The sequence below is a fragment of the Parasteatoda tepidariorum genome, chromosome 5 (genome assembly GCF_043381705.1).
Source record: "Parasteatoda tepidariorum isolate YZ-2023 chromosome 5, CAS_Ptep_4.0, whole genome shotgun sequence".
Taxonomy (NCBI): Eukaryota; Metazoa; Arthropoda; class Arachnida; order Araneae; family Theridiidae; genus Parasteatoda; species Parasteatoda tepidariorum.
The window spans coordinates 54,927,875-54,944,846 of record NC_092208.1 but is presented as its reverse complement, the minus strand read 5'-3'; the positions used below and the strand labels follow the sequence as shown (position 1 = coordinate 54,944,846).

General features: G+C 30.1%; 1 protein-coding gene across 12 annotated transcripts in view; it reads left to right on the top strand.

Annotated features, from left to right (window-relative positions):
• LOC107456951 (protein still life, isoform SIF type 1) overlaps window positions 1–16,972 on the top strand; it is a 150,341-nt gene that overhangs the window by 118,879 nt on the left and 14,490 nt on the right. For 8 of the 12 annotated variants that reach the window (XM_071180820.1, XM_016074968.3, XM_016074983.3 and 5 more), the window contains 7 exons: window positions 695–870; window positions 948–1,041; window positions 3,402–3,581; window positions 4,884–5,064; window positions 6,389–6,694; window positions 9,235–9,365; window positions 11,806–11,994. In XM_071180820.1, coding sequence (XP_071036921.1) covers window positions 695–870; window positions 948–1,041; window positions 3,402–3,581; window positions 4,884–5,064; window positions 6,389–6,694; window positions 9,235–9,365; window positions 11,806–11,994 — 1,257 coding nt within the window. The remainder of the gene's footprint in view (window positions 1–694; window positions 871–947; window positions 1,042–3,401; window positions 3,582–4,883; window positions 5,065–6,388; window positions 6,695–9,234; window positions 9,366–11,805; window positions 11,995–16,972) is intronic. The other 4 variants (XM_071180822.1, XM_071180817.1, XM_071180816.1 and 1 more) reach the window with 1 other exon arrangement.

The window sequence follows — 16,972 nt, the reverse complement described above, 5'->3', positions numbered from 1 at the left end:
CACATATTCTCTATTTTACATTAATTATTTTCTCTATTTTACATTAATCATTCACTCATTACATTATTGTGCAGAAACATTTATTTTTGTTGAACAATTATTTTAAATCGATGCTTTGCTAATTTTCTATATTTTTAATAAAGTACTAAATTGAGTTTCATTATGATTCCTAAATATATGAATGAATTTTGTTATAGTGTTGAAAAGCGCAAGTGACAAAAAAAGTTTGGAATTATCTTTTCTCCTTGAAACTTATCCTTTCTTAAACTGAAATCAGTTACCTTTTGAAAATCATTCAGTGAATAGTCCTGATAGTAAGTTTTAAGACCCAGGCTTCTCATTTGAATTTTGGAGGCAAATTTTGGTTGCGTTGAACTACTGTCTACTTAGACACTGGGTCTAATCACCTGTATTCTTTTTGATACTCTAAAACAGAAGTTGGTAATGTTGAGGTTGCAGTATTTTCACACATTAGCATGGTTAATGTTAAAACTTTTAGCTATTGAATAATATTAGATATTTCAGTACATTTGAACAATTTTACAATTTAACGATAAGGGATGTCTTATAAGAATGTATTGATAATAAATAAGTTCGTCTTAAGTTGATACAATACTAAATTCGATAAATAGAATGTAATATTTCTTAAATATATCTTGATTATGACTTGTTATACCATGGTTTTTATTTTCAGAGTTTGTTAACCCACGTTTCAAAAGCCACTAAGGCTACATTGAACAAACTCGGAGTGTTCACAGTGTCCTCGTTCCACGCATACATCTGTGCTCGAAGCCCTTCCCTGCTGACAAACCTCCTGTCTGGAAGGGGGGCGACTAAAAGGCGATCTCTATCAAGATCTAATAGTGGAAGGTAAGACTATGAAAATATTCAGCTCTGATGGAATTTTTATGAAATTTTAAATATCTAAGAAAATATTTTAATTTCAGACGTTCTTTGAGTCTTTCCACGACCTCTAGTTGTAGTTTAGATTTACCATCAATGCCAGAAAGACAAATCAAAATACAAATCCCTGATAACCAGGTAACATATGAATCATATTACATTTTAATGATTATTTTATCTAGAACTAAATATTGTGACATATTTGTTGATAATATTTTAAAATTTTTAAATTATATGAAGCATGATCGTTGTTGACTTATATAAAGAAATTTTTAGAAATTAAATGAAATTTTAAGTTACAATGAAATGTACAATTATTTTTTTTACCAAGAGCTACTATCGAATGCTGTTGCGATGTATATGTTTTAATACCTCGACTTAGAATGATCCGAATTCAATCCCATAATTTCCTACTTGTAAATCATATTGTTAAAAAATATGACTAAGCTAAGTCATTAATATATTTTCACATTTATCCCGCATTTATACTTATACATATAACTATAAATTACACTTATCTTTGTTGAACAACTTAATTACTATACTTATACAACCAGCTAAAATTTACAAAATATTCAGTAAGATGATAATAATTGCAAGTAATAATTCCAAAAATACAGGGTGCGTATTCCTGTATATTTTTTCAAATTATGAAAATATCATGAACACTCGTTTTAATTTTTGCCATATTAAAAGCTCTGTTATAATGAACTGACTATATAAAAAAATTGCAATCCTTTCTGCCATATTGACAGAAACTTAGCAACACGATAATACTTTTTATTTTGGATTAAAATTTCTATTCGATATTTTCCATGGGTACCACTCTCATGAATTCTAGCATTTTTAAGAGATATAAATAGATTTACTTTAAGATAGTAATATAATGTATTATATTTTACCTAAGAATAAATGTCTTTGAGGTGAAAACATTGAGTGAAAACATTCTTAAGTTAAGCATTGTATATTGGGCCAAAATACACTCATGAAAACAATTAAAAGGAGGAACGTTTTTTTAAAAAAGAAAAATAACACCTATAATCAAGTAGGATATCAGATGGCAACTAAGCTCATTGTGGATACCTCTGCCATGCAAGTGGCCTGTGACTTCATTAAGAAGTGGCGTTGTGGTCGCGTTTGTGTAGAGGTACCTCATTTGCTCACAGGAGCTTGTAATGTAAGGACATTCTGAAACATCGTATCTAGTTGTTGTTTTTTTTAATTTCTTAGTTACGCCATCGTTGGTATGATCAGTCATCATCGCCTACACGATGCCACAAGATGGCGGATTGTTAGGAGATTCGAGGCGGCCAATCACTGGCTGCCTGTTGTAATGACCTCGAGGTTTCGAAAAGACTGGTGTTTACTCGGTAGAAAGAATTCACAAAAATAGGTCAGGTCAACGCCCTCGACCTGGTCAATGTCAAAAAGGGAAACAACTCGGATCCAAGACAGTTATTTGAGACTTCCAGCTAAAAAGGGATAAGTCCGAGACAGCGACACAACTATTTCGCAATGTTTATAATGCAGCAGGAACATACATTTCGCAGATAACAGTCACCAGGTGGCCTGAATGTCAGGAGCCCTTTAGTCTGCATCCTTTTGACTGAGAACCATAAAAAGAACCATCTTGCATGGTGTGAACATCTGTCTTGGACAGAGGATAATTGAAGGCGGTTTCTCTTCAGTGATGAGTCGCAATTCAGTCTGGACAGTGACACGTGAAGTTTTCTTACCTGGAGAGAACCCAGTAGTCGATATCGTCCCTCTAACATTGTCGAAGAGGACCACTATTGTCGAGGTAGTCTGATGGTCCAGGCAGGAATCATGGAAGACGGGCATATTAACCTTTAGGTGTTCAATGGCGGTACTCTGGCTGGCAAACAATACAGATATGAGATCCTTGCCCCCTATGTGACACTTTTCTGCTGAGTATATGGACCAAATTTATTATTTATGGATGATAGCGTCCATCCACACAGGGCTCAGAGTTGGTGGACAAATACCTCCAATCGAGGAATATTCAACGACTGGAATAGCCCCTGCAATGTTCCCTGACCTTACTTCCATCGAACATGCATGAGAAGCACTTGGATGCTCAATTGCAGCTCGAAGATCAGCTTCAACGACCATCGATGAGTTCAAAGGAGTCTTGGTGCGGCTAAAACACTAATTGATAAGGATTCTGGCACAAAGCATGAAACACCATTTCAAGAGTTTTATAACTGTTAGAGGCAGTAATACATCCTATTAGACGTGTTTTTCTCTCACTGACTGGTTGTCGACCGGCTGATGCGCTGTACGCGTAACCAGTTACCTTATTTAGTGTACAGACCGTGCTCATTTTTGTTTTCCCATATATTGATCTTACATCTGATGATACTTTGGCCAGGTTCAGTCTTATTAGTTTTTTTTATTACAAAAGAAACCTTTTGTCCCTTCAATTGTTTTCACCAGTGTAAAAGCGATTAACGTCGAATAACTCATTTTGTTTTTAGATTGTATCGACGACGTCTCTAAACGTTAGAGATAATATGACAGTGGAAGAAGTTCTCTGGAGTGCCTGTGGTAAAAAGCAACTTTCACCTAATGATCATTTCTTCAGGGCCAAGAAAAGAAAAGACGTCGACGAATATTTTGTTCCCCCACGAACAGAACTCATCGAAAATTTAGTCAATGTAAGTGGGTTTAAGATAAGTTCATATAATCATTTGAAAATTTAAACCTTTGAAAATTTAATCATTTGAAAATTTGAAATTAGTAAAAGAAAATTATGAAGTTTAAGAATCTTAATTTTTAGAATAAATCTCTTCTCCAATATGGAAAATACATATCACCTCTAAAATTCCATGTATTTTTGTAATTTTTCACTTTTTATTGAATGAATTAAGAATATTGAAATACTTAATCTATTAAATTATTATCGAAAATGAACTTAAACATCGAGCTCTTTGCCTTGAGTACATTTTAGATAAGAGACATTTTAGTTCCAAATATGAGCAAATGACTGCTCATATCATATACCATAGTTTAAATCATTCATGAAATGTTTCTGGAGTGACGGAATTAATTATATTTTCAAATATATTTCTTCAAACCGAAATGAAACTTTAACAAGATAACATTTATTTTTGAAATATTTTTTAATTCATTTTCTATGTAACAGTGACATTTTATGTTATACAGGTAAAATTTTGTTTTCTTTAATTTTCTATTTGCTAATAAATAATGCATGTCAAACAGTTATTCGAATAATTTCCCTCTCAATAAAACTTAAGATTAGAAAAATAAATTACCTGAAAGAGATAACTGATATTATGAAATAAAACAAAAAACGTCTCATTAGCAATTAACAATTTTTTTATTTTAAACGTAGTACAATCAGTATCGTTTGTTTCATATATCTTAAAAAAGCATCATCTATCTTAGAAACGTCTTACATTCAGATGAAAGTATTACGACATTAAAAATTGACGTAAACAAGATTAACATACCGTGATACACTGCTCAGAACAGTATTCAGAAAATAATAAAAAAATTATGCAAAACATTCCAATTATAAAGTAATAAAGGTTAGCATTTGTCAAAATATCAATATTTATTCTTCAGTTCAAAAAAAACAGAAATAGTAATTAATTATAAGCTTTCATATGCTCATAAAATACCAAAAATTAGAATAAGTAGGAATAATTAAAAATGATTTAAAAACCAAAAAAATAAATTTATAAACGAAAAAATTAATTTAAAAACGAGAAAATAAAATTATAAACGAGAAAATAAATTTAAAGAGATTACTTCCAGAAATTTAATTCTAGTTTAGATATTATTTAATGTTCTTACTAAATAGTTTTTTCTTTAAATTTCATGTCAATGTATTTTAACTTTTCCTTAATATCATTCATTAAGAGCAGTATATTTTGAATCACTATACATATCGTGATTTCACACTTAGTCTTGATTCAAATTCAATTTATTTCCAGCAATATGAAGTATTAGAAGTATGTCCTAAAGTACTATATCAAGTTGAACTAGGTCGCCACAGTCAAGATCAGTTATTTGGCTTCAGCGTAGAAGCAGAGCTTGTAGAAAATGTAGAACATCAAGATGAACTTTGCGTCTACGTCAGTAGAGTTGAAGAAGGCAGTCTTGCTCATCAGCAAGGTAAGCTCAATAAATATTAAATTCGTTTTCAATGCCTTGAATGTATAACAACCGAAGTTGTATTTCTTGCAGTTAAAGTTAACATCCAATTTAATTTATTAAATAAAATCCGCTTTAGTTAAGAGTGCATTGTAAGGAAAAAGTTTAAAAACATTTGATTTCTTTTGCTAGACAAATTGAAAACATTTTCTGATTAAATAGTGAGAAAACTGAATCATTTTTATTAGTTGAATTTTTATAAATTGATAAAAACAGTTGAAATTCTTTTATTGCGTTGAAATTTCCTTTTAAACAAAAAGAAAAAGGCCGTATTAATTTCGGAAAAGAATTACTGCTTTTAGTTACAACAATACATTAATAAAAGCATATGACATTCTTTTATTACGTTGAAATTTCATTTTAAACAAAAAGAAAGATTCATATTAATTTCGGAAAAGAATTACTGCTTTTAGTCACAACAATACATTAATAAAAGCAGTTGACATTCTTTTATTGCGTTGAAATTTCTTTTTAAACAAAAAGGAAAATTTAATATTAATTTCGGACTACAATTACTGTTTTTAGTCACAACAATACATTAATAAAAGCAGTTAACATTCCTTTATTGTTTTGAAATTTCATTTTAAACAAAAAAAAAAGAAAAAGATTTCATATTAATTATGGAAAGGAATTACTGCTTTCAGTCACAACAATACATTAAAAGCAGTTGACATTCTTTTATTGCGTTGAAATTTCATTTTAAACAAGAGGAAAATTTTCGCATTAATTTCGAACTACAATTACTGCTTTTAATCACAACAATACATTAATAAAAGCAGTTGACATTCTTTTATTGCGTTGAAATTTCCTTTTAAACAAAAAGGAAGATTTCATATTATTTTCGGATTACAATTACTGCTTTTAGTCACAACAATACATTATATGCGGTTATTCTGAATGTAATTAATTTATTATATAATAAATTTATTATGTAATAAATGTATTATGTAATGGCAGTCCTCGATGCATATCTTTAATAGAAAACGAAGTCAAAAATTTGGCAGGTTTGGATTGCAAATTAATTCTTAAGCGTGAGGAAAAAAATGCAAATACGTTATCAAACTCTGAAGAATTAGTCTGGAGAACAATCAGGTCAAAGAAGGGAATAAAATAATCAATACTAGTGTGTTAATAGAAGGGAGGCAGACGTTCTAAAAACATCTGCTTCAATATTTCAAACATTATCAAACATAAAAAAGCTCACATCATATGGAATGATTTGATTTCATTCTTTATTTTTTCATTAGTCAGTTTCAATAGTGATGCAAAAATTATTATCCTATAGGTCTGATGAAAGGCGACGAGATAATGGTGATAAATGGTGCCATAGTTAGTGACTTGGACATGATGTACATCGAAAGTGTATTGCAAGAAGAGCAGTCTTTATGTATGATGATGCGATCTTCGAGAACAGAACCTCCTGATCTAGCAAGTGCCATGAGAACTACGACTGATGACTACATCGAGTCACTTGTCTGCCCTCCTCCGCCTGGCGACTCGGTCATCTCAGAGGACATGATAGGAAAACTCATTGTCCCCTCACCCATGTGGTGCAAAGAAGGTGGAAATTTGCTCAAATCTCAACAGTCAAGTGAGTTGATGATCACTATTACTAGTATTAGTATTTTTGAAACATCGATTTTTTTCCTTACAAATATAGAACACCCTCTTGTTAAATTTGTAAAAACACTGGGGAAAAAATGACCCTCAGGAATGTTGATCTATTTTAATTCCCAAATATCTATTATACTTAGTTATAACGAATGACGCTATACGGAGCCTAATAACGAGGCTTAAAACTGCTTTAAAAATGAATCTTTAAGGGATATACGAAGATAGGGTAATGTTCCACCATTATTGACTATTTCGCATAGATATTGTTTACAATTTTGTTAGAAGAGGCAACAAATATAAATTCTCTCGATAAGAATAGTAGTAATTATGAAGAATTTAATAAGAAAGAACAAGAAAAACTTTCAAATGTATATTTTAAAAAACTTTAAAAACGCTGATTGGTGTAAGTAAAAAGAAAAACAATCTTGGCGTAGTAATCAGAATGTGTTAGTTCCGGCCATTTTCGTTGTATCTCTTCGTTATGTTTTGTATTCTTTAATTTTCCCATTTTCTTGGCCCATCCAAATTTTAAGTAAAAATTAAAAACTACGGAAAGTCTCCTCTCAATTTAATATCTCATTAATAAATATTCGATAATTATTTTTATGAGTTTTTAAATTTGATTTAAACTTTTTTGCTTTCCACAAAGATCTTAAGGGTGACGATAAATAAATACTAAACAAGTGCTGATTTTTAATATTACTAGCAGGCTTCACATGTCAGCTTCTGTAATTGCTTATATTTCCTCATTGTTTTTTATCCTTAAGTGAAAGTATTTTTCGAAAAAAGCTAAAGTATCACAGAACATTTTGTTTTCAAAATATACAATTATTGTAACTTTATGTAAGAACATTTTGTTAATATGCTAATCATAGCGAAATATGCAACTAGAAGTCTGGACTTGAAAAAATAATGATCGATACATGAAAAAAATTAACCTTAAGGAATAGAGATTGTGTGACTCAATACGACGAAATTAGTGAGAAGTAATTTTACTCGTTGAAGAGACTTATAACAATCCAAATGGGGAACGTATTTCATCGCTCTTTATTGAGTTTTTTTATTTAAAAAAAATTCATTATAAATGTGAGGATCTATATCTGGCACCATGCAATATCGCTCTCTTTTTCTTTCTTTTTTTTTTTTTACCCATTGGTAAAATGGGTGTTGTTTTGGGTTTGATGGCGTGTGCACCTTATTTAGACGTCATCATACTTTTCAACTCTGTTCAAGAGTAATAGTAAACAGTGCGCATGCGTCGTCATTGCATGCGTTGCTATGACGACCGGTGAGTTTCTGCGACCCATGATTTGAAATGTTGTGGCGTTTATCGGAGTCAATCCAGAAAAGAAAAAAAGCATTTGACCAATGGGTAACTAGTGATCGTAATAAAGCGATCACAATTTATTTTTATTTATTTATTTATTTATTTAATTTTTTTTTTTTTTTTTGTTATTTGAGAGTGACACCTCACCGGACCTGGCATCGCCACCACTTGCGATTTTTTGATGTAGAAAAATAGTTTAATGTAGAAAGATAATTTATGGGCTATATTTGCTGGCATGATATTTGAGTAAATGCTTTTGAGGTAAATTTTTCTCTCCTACAGATTAAAACTTTATCACTAGATTTTTTTTCTACGTTGGTTTTAGAACTAAATATTGAATCATATTGCTAAATTTTTATTTTTTATTCTTACAATGATTGATTATGATATGAATGGCAATTCAAGCTAAATATAAATCATACTTTTCATTTCTTTTGACAAACTATTAAAAGTTCAGTTTGAAGTGAATCGAAGTAAATGTAAATATTGAATATTGGTTTATATTTAATAATTATTTAGTAAAAGAGATATCTAATTAAATATATTAGGATAAGTAATTTGTAATGTTAAAAAATTGTCAGTCGTAGCAATAAAAAGCATTACTTGGCAAATCCGCTAGAAAATCATGCAGAGAGGATGTTGTGGCTTTGCTGATGCTTAAAATACTAAAATGTATTTTTGCTTGTAATTAGAGCATCAGAAAAAATATGTGAAAGGAACATCAGTGCTCCATCTACATCAAAGGGTTAACGACGAAGTAAATTTGTGCTTTTTTTAAAATTACTCACTTTTAAACGAGCCTAAATCAAACGTTAAACAAAATTATTTTGTTTTATACGTTTACTTTTCATACTACACTTTTTTTAATGCAGTTAAACACTTTGTACGCAAGTTTAGAATTCATTTTAAAAATTATTACTAAATATTTAGGAAATTCTTTAGAAATAATGCATTTAATTTTTGTGCTGATTTTATCAATCTTTGGGCACATTATAAATAAACTTGCGTAAGAAAATAAATAGGAAACTATTGGTATTAATTTTCGTAGAAAATTTACTTAAGTTATTATATTCAGTGATGCTTCATACCTGTGTTAAGGGGAAAAATGCCTTTTTTTTGCATTACTATTAATATAAATTTCATATTTAACAAAAGATTTTTATTAACATTAGATTTTTTTCTTGTAAAAGGTTCTATTGAGAGATCTCCTGAAACTTCTGGTCGACCGACCCCTTCTCCTGTTCCTAATGCCGATACCTCAGCGCTCTCTGTAGATCAAATTGATAGCATCTTGAAGGTAATTGAAGATTCATGCAGAAAGGTAACAGTGATGAATCTTTGATGAATCTCTTAAGGGGAAACACTATTGTGATTTTTTCTGAAAAAATAAAAGAACTATTCTTCTAAATGTTGCTATGAAACCCATATCAAATAATAGCATATATATTTATCTTTAAATTCTTCTATATGTGTGATAAGAGTTAAAATGCGTCGATAAAATAGAATAAGTACTGTAAAAAGAGAAAAAAAAGTTTGTTTTTGGTGAGATCATTTCCTGTAAAACGCTGACCAAGTGAAAATTTTGTCAATTTAATTTAATTACGATTTTAACTAGTTTGAAGATACGAATTTTATCAAAATTTATGCAATTCAAGTTATAGAATAACGGACCTGATTTGAAAATAGAACATAAAAGTAAGAGTGAACGAGAACTCAATTATCGCCTGGAAACGAATTTTAAAAAATGATTAAGAAGACGCACTAACCATTGCACTATACTCTCATACCGAAAAAAAATTTTTAAAACCATATCCAATTTTTATAATGAAATACTTGGCATATTAAATTTAAAGTTATTCATTATTCAGGATTTAACATTTAATTTTCCAAAATCTACATAAAAATGTTCTGCTGCGATACAATATTGTACAATAGAAAATATATCAATTAAATTCATGCTGCTAAATTTACAAGTGAATATAGTTAAAATTTAAGGATTTACTAAATATGAGAGGGAAGTTTGTTGTTTTGAAAAAACGTTATTTAAAGCGCGCGAAAGCTACACAGTTGTACTATATTCATTTTTATTTATATGAATTTTGGCGAAAATTTTTAGGAAAGTCTTTCCATGTGTGTATTGAATGAAATAAAATGTAACAAATTTTTTGAAAGTTTTACATTGGTATTTCCCTTTAAGAATAGAAAAATTTACTTTTAAAGAAGGTAGATAAATGATTATAAAATTATAACTAATAATTATATTTTTAAGTCATATAGTTTGAAAAGAATGTATGATAATTTTTCAAACGGCAATGGTTTGGTAAAATGGGAGAATGGTTTTTTCAAGTTAGTTTTTTGAAAGATATATTTCAAACATAGAGATTCAACTATGAATTTCATGGCTCTATAATTTTATATACTGCAAACTTTCAGAATAAGACGATTCGGAATAAAATTTAAGTGAAATCATATTGAAAATCATTGATTCCCGTTTTTATCTCAATTTATACAAAAATGTGTATTAGCTTAAGATTAAATAAAAGATATATTGCATCTTCTCATGAAAAACGATTGTAAAAATTAAGTTACCTTATAACGTTTTGTATCAATGATATAATGATTTTCAAAATAATTTTATATTAAAAAAAAAGTTTTTATTTTTTAAGGGCTGGTATAGCCTGGTTGGTAGATCGTTGGACCTATGTCCAAGTGGTCGTGAGTTCGATTCCACCGGCCAAAGACTCCCCGTGTAGTAAATGGTGACTATTGCAAGTTAAATCTGTCGGGTCACAAAGTTTTCCATGTTCACATAACAAATTATACGTTTGGGAGTACTGAATTGGAGATTGATCGTTCTCTGGCACAGGTCAAAATTACGATCTGTGGATGAATGAATGGATGTATGAGTGGGTCAGCTCTATAAACGGTTGCGACGTATTTGTGTGGCAGAAGTCGAATTATTGGCTATAGATGGCGCCACTGGAAAACAAGAGCAATATCACCTCTTCCCTAAATGGCCAACGACAACAACAAGTCGAATCGCGGAGCAAAGGTATTTTGGAAGTTAGGCTCCAAAAATAACAACTGGGTGTAATTTTTCAAATTGTTGAATTTAAATTTTGTGCAAATAACGACAATGCCCGCTTATTTCCAACCCTGGTGTAGGAGCCGTGGTGGCTCAGGGGATAGAGTGCTTGCCTTCCAATAAGTTGAACCGGGTTCGAATCCCAGTGATGGCTGGTCGATGCAAATTCTGACAGGTGGTCCAGATGAACCACAATACTGACGTAAAAATATCCTTCGTCGCAGACGGATGACGGATAAGAGTCCCCTCACAGTCAGACTAACCGCTAGAGGTTTTCGTAGCTCTCCTCTCCATGTAAAGCAAAATCAGGTTAGTTTCATTAAAAGGTTCTCCACGAAGACAAATTTTACTCAATACTTCATCCAGGAAATCTCTTGTCTTCTGGATCGGGTTCAAAACTACAAGGCTGCGGAGTTAAACATCGGTAGCCATAAACCCTCAATTGGATCAGCTGTTCAACGACGATTATAATAGAAAAATAATAAATTAAGAAAATAAAAACAAAACCTGGTGCATCTTAAGAAGTGTGAAAACATAAATAGTTCCCGTTGTTTTTCTTCGCAAGCATAGAATATTTATTAGCTGTTAAGCATTTTTTTGTTTATTTCACCAAATTTCTTCATTATACTGTAAGAACCGTAGATTAAGTTTCACAGAAATGTCTTCTAAATTTCAGACTGCAGATACAGTCACAGAATATTGCCGGGCTCCTTTGGAAAGGAGAAGCTCTAGTCTCGGTGGTGCTAGCACAGCGAGCAGTGGTTCTGCAAGCATACCCTATATGCCTTCAAGACAACTATCCGACGGTGAGAAACTAAGGAAAGTGATTATGGAACTTATAGATACAGAAAGAACTTACGTAAAGGTATACAATCCATACATTATAAGATTATTTATTTTTTTAAATCCCTCTAAAACACCCTTACTAAAACAGAACTAAGTTATTAAACACCAAATTTAATGACTATGCTTTCACATATGTGTTCGCACCATTATGCATGATTTTAATTATTTTTTAAGTGTCAAAATAAGACTTCGTTTTAAATACGTATATACTTTTTTACATTTTTAACAGAGAAAACGTTTTATAAAACCAAATTGCATTGATTGAGTCATCGTTTTACCGTAATAGAATATTGAAAGGCCTTATACAGTATTAAATTAACCATTGATTTTTCGACTATGACTTCAATGCTAATACGTGTATATAAAAATCGTATCGTTTTTACTAAAAGACCTATACTGATGAACAGTTGTGAAGCAATTTTTTTTAAATTTGTAAATACAAGAAGAATTTGTGTGGAACAAAACTAAATCTAACTTTAAAAAAGAAAATATTCATTTCAGTCGGAATTTGGGTGCAATCAGAAATTTCAGGAGATCTAGAATTAAGAATGTTAGTGTTACATGATCAAAAATTTCCAATTTGCAATTTTTTTTATTAATGACAATCATTTTATTGTTTGACAGTTTCTTAACTCATTCAAAGATTAAATTTGATTTAGATTGATACATTATCAAATTACGAATTAAAACTTTACAACTACTCAAATTTCGTCGAAAAAAATTCAAGTTTGTTTATGTATAAACTTTTTATATGTTTTATTGCTGCACGCAAACGCAATTATCAATTTACATTTGAATCACCTGTTTAAAGAATGGAACAAACATCTAGAAATTCTTTTTTTTTCCTCTAGAAATTAGTTACCGTATTGACTCGCATTTTGATATGTATTCAATTATGTGTAGCTTACATAAAATACGGAAATTTATTTCATTTGGCCAATAATATAAATCTAATCAGAATCTAATCAACACAAGAATCTAATCTAATCAGAATCTATCACAAATCAGAATCTAAATTGAATTATTGCATGGAATAATTTTTTTCATTTTTGAACAACTTGCTTGAATTCTAAAATTGCATGGCTCAGCGAAGCTGTTGCTTCGGTGGTTGAAATCCCAGCGATGACTGATTAGATTCGCATACTACTCATAGATTACACTCATAGACTGCCACATTTTTAGAATCGTTCAGTGCTAAGCTGATCGTGAAATCAATAATAAAGATTTTTAATAAAATGCAATTTTTTAAAATAATAAAAAATTAAAATAATAAAAAATTAAAATAATAAAAATTTAATTTATTAAATGACTCAAAATTTGCAGGACTTATCATCAAAGGCTGATTGTTTCAACTCAAAAGTAGGTTTTTGGCACTCAACAACTCAAATAATAAGCAAGTAAATTAGAAAAGTTTATTTCCATAAAATGATAAAATAAATAAAAAATTTAAAAAAAAAACACCATATTTGACGTGTTCCTTTCTTTAATCTGCCGATTCATTTGTTTCCACAAACGAATATATTTTCTTTAAGCACTCAATTCCCACTTCGCACGCATGCATTCCAAGCTCTTGAGCTAAAATACACGGAATACCTGCATGTGTTGGTTACCATTTATTTCTGCTCCCAACAGAAAACACTAACACAAAATGCAGCCCATCCAAGAGCAGGAAAGGGGAAAAAACAACATCACATGGTCTCATATGTCTATCTAATTTTCTTAAAAGTTTATATACTTGACTGTTTTGAACTCCCTTAGAAAAGCCCCATTTTTGGAAGTGTTGTTTCCCTGCTATTTCTGACTCCTAGTCCTTTATGTTGTTGGTGCAGCACATGAGTGACCTGGTCGATTGGTATGTGGAAGCATTGAAAAAGGTAATTCAGACCTTTCATTGAAATAATCCCGTTCTTCTACCGCTCCACATATTGTCGCATGATGACCATAATCCCTTTCTATACTTACTTCAGTATATATACCATCCTTCTGCACCATCAATATAAAATCAGGACTATGTATTTCTTTTCTTTTTCATAGTTGCTTGCTTTTTTTAAAAAAAACTCTTTCTTCACGTTTTCTTTACTTATGTATGTATGTCTTGTGCACTTGAATATAATATGCTTTCCCCCAACCTATTTCTTTGTCTGTTTGTTTTGTTCAGTATAGGTTTCTTTCATAAATATCGCCATGACTAAAGTAACTCGCATTTCCTATTTCTTGTCGGAATGAATAATCCCCATAGGTTCGTCTTGGAAACCCTTGTACAGTAGAATCCAGCTAATCTGAACACCCTTCAATCCAAAAATCTAGTTACTTCGCTCTAATTGTGTGAATATACATTGCAATATGGTGACAAAAGCTCTAAAAAAATCGTTTCAACAATGAACCATACACTGAGAACAAAATTCTTGAAAACTTGCCGCACTGTGTGATAGTGACATTTCTGATACAAAAAAGAAACATAATTCTGGTTATTAAAACCAAAATATACGGTATTTAGATCATTCATACAGTAATTTTTCCATACATATGTAAACGGTTGACAGGAAGCTCTGGTTTTCAAAGTTATAGTTCTTGTTACCACACAATTAGTGAAAAATACAAAAAAGCAAATTTAACCGAATAAATGGTGTTTATGCCATGCTCTAAGCTATCACGGTAAAATAACTAAGTTTTATTCTATACTATAAAACCATATTTTTTGTTAATTTTACCAAAATCATTTTCAAAGCGCTTCGGTAAATGAGAATTCGGTAATGAGATGTTCCCATAGCGCCAGAAACATGGTAAATTTTACCATTCAAAGAAATTTTCAAGCCATTCTAGAAACAACCATCCACGTCTAGTATTTTTGACCATAATTTTTTACTCAGTGCAGTATTACAACCCTTGAACCGGAATATGGTAAAAATTTATAGCAACCTTAATAAAGTACTAAATTTATCTATGTTTCTATTTAAGTTTCAGTCATAATTTTATTTCAAAAATTTCTGTAGAATAGAACTCAGCTAATTTGAACAACATTTGATCCAAAAGTCACATTCAACATTTTCAACATTCAATTCAAAAAACCAATTAATCCAAATCAATCACGTGGTTATGCGTTGCGATATGGATGACGAAACTATCTACACTCTGAGAAAAATCTGCTCAATGTTGAATCTAATACGGTGTAAATTGATATTAAGTTAAAATATGTGCCTGTAGTATGAGTTGAATAACAGTATCGTATATTTTAAAAAGTCCGATAAAATAGCTCAATCTAACGCTTTTTTAAGGCTGTAGGAAATTTAAGCGATACTATCGTTCAATAAACTCCAAAAAATTTGCAGTGTATCTTTCAAATAAGAGATTTATATAATTCAAAATATGATAAATATGGATATTAAATATCTATATTTATCATAATAGATATGTAAATATCTTAATGTGAGATTTATATATCTCAGTATCTGCACTTGTTATTTTGAATTTTCATGCCATGAGAATGAATACCATGAATAATACTATAATATTGAAAACGTGATTACTTGTGTACAATCTTGCGTAATGATATAACTTTAAAAATTAAAAGATTCAAAGAAAAGTTTTTAAAAAAACACCACGAATCACACGAATTTAGGATTATTCAGTTTTGAATATAAGTTATAGCATCAAAATCACATGAATAGAGATTGCGATATATTGAGAAAAGCAATTGATTGATAACAAGATTTACATACTCAATCTCAAAAGAAATGACTGCATGATCTCATAAAACAAATGGTGAGTAAAAATTGCAATTGTGTGGAAACTCTATGCTTATAATTTCCAACGTATGTTTTTTTATACTAATATATGGTTAAAATGAGCTTTTTTTTATTCATATAATCCATAATTTCGGTAATCCGAACAGGCAGTAATAACAATTAGTTCAGATTAGCAGGGTTCTATTGTATTTCTGATATAGAGTCCATTTATACTTCCTTTATCTTTCTGTATATGTGAATGATTTATTTAAACCTATATATACTAATAAATTGTCTTTACTAAATTAACTTAATAAGCAATATTATACAATTTTACATATTGTATACAAATGTATTTGATATTGACGAATCAACGTTTTATCCATTACTATTTATTAATTAATGCCATCTATTTTAAAGGCATCACATTTTTGTCTAAATTGGAAATATAATATGAAATACAATGAAGACCTTTATTAAAATGATTAAATATATCTATTACAATAAAGATAAAATTGTCTAAATTTGAAGTGTTATGAAACACAATAGGGACCATTTTTTAAAAATTATTAAATCTTTCAACTACAATAAAAATTAAATCTCTTGCACTTAGCCATTGACACATGGCATACAAATAGTTAATTATAAATTTAGCAACCAACAAGAATCCATAAATTGAAAATACAATTGGCCCGCACTTCCAAAATGATGCTCAAAGTTTACTTAGAATGCAAGCTATTCATTTGGATATTATTATTTTAAACTATCAAAAATCGAAAATAACTCCATAAAAAAATGAAAACACCATTGAGATACAGATATCTCTACTCTATTTTCTAGATGTTCCTTTCAATCTTTGAATATTTTTTTTTTTATTTTCAAACCGTTTCCAGAAATTGGAAGCCTGCTGAAAAACCTAAATATAATATACTATCCAAATATAATATATTATCTAAATATAAAATTACAAAATAATTTAAATTTTTAATTAAGAAAAAGCCTTAGAAATATTTTCTTCTTTTTACAGTTTTTCGATCCTCAAACTTAGTCTATAAGCACTTTTTGAACAGCTTACCTAAGTATTTCAAATACCATTTACTTTTGTTGCTGCACAACCGATTTCGGATCTTATGATTTTAAAACTACACTGTGAAAAGTTTCGGATCAAATTACGGGAAAAAGTGCTGGCACCCTGGGGCTGGTACTTTTACCGTAATTTGATTCGGAATTTTTTTACAGAATATAAACTAACCCAATGCTCATTAGAAGAAA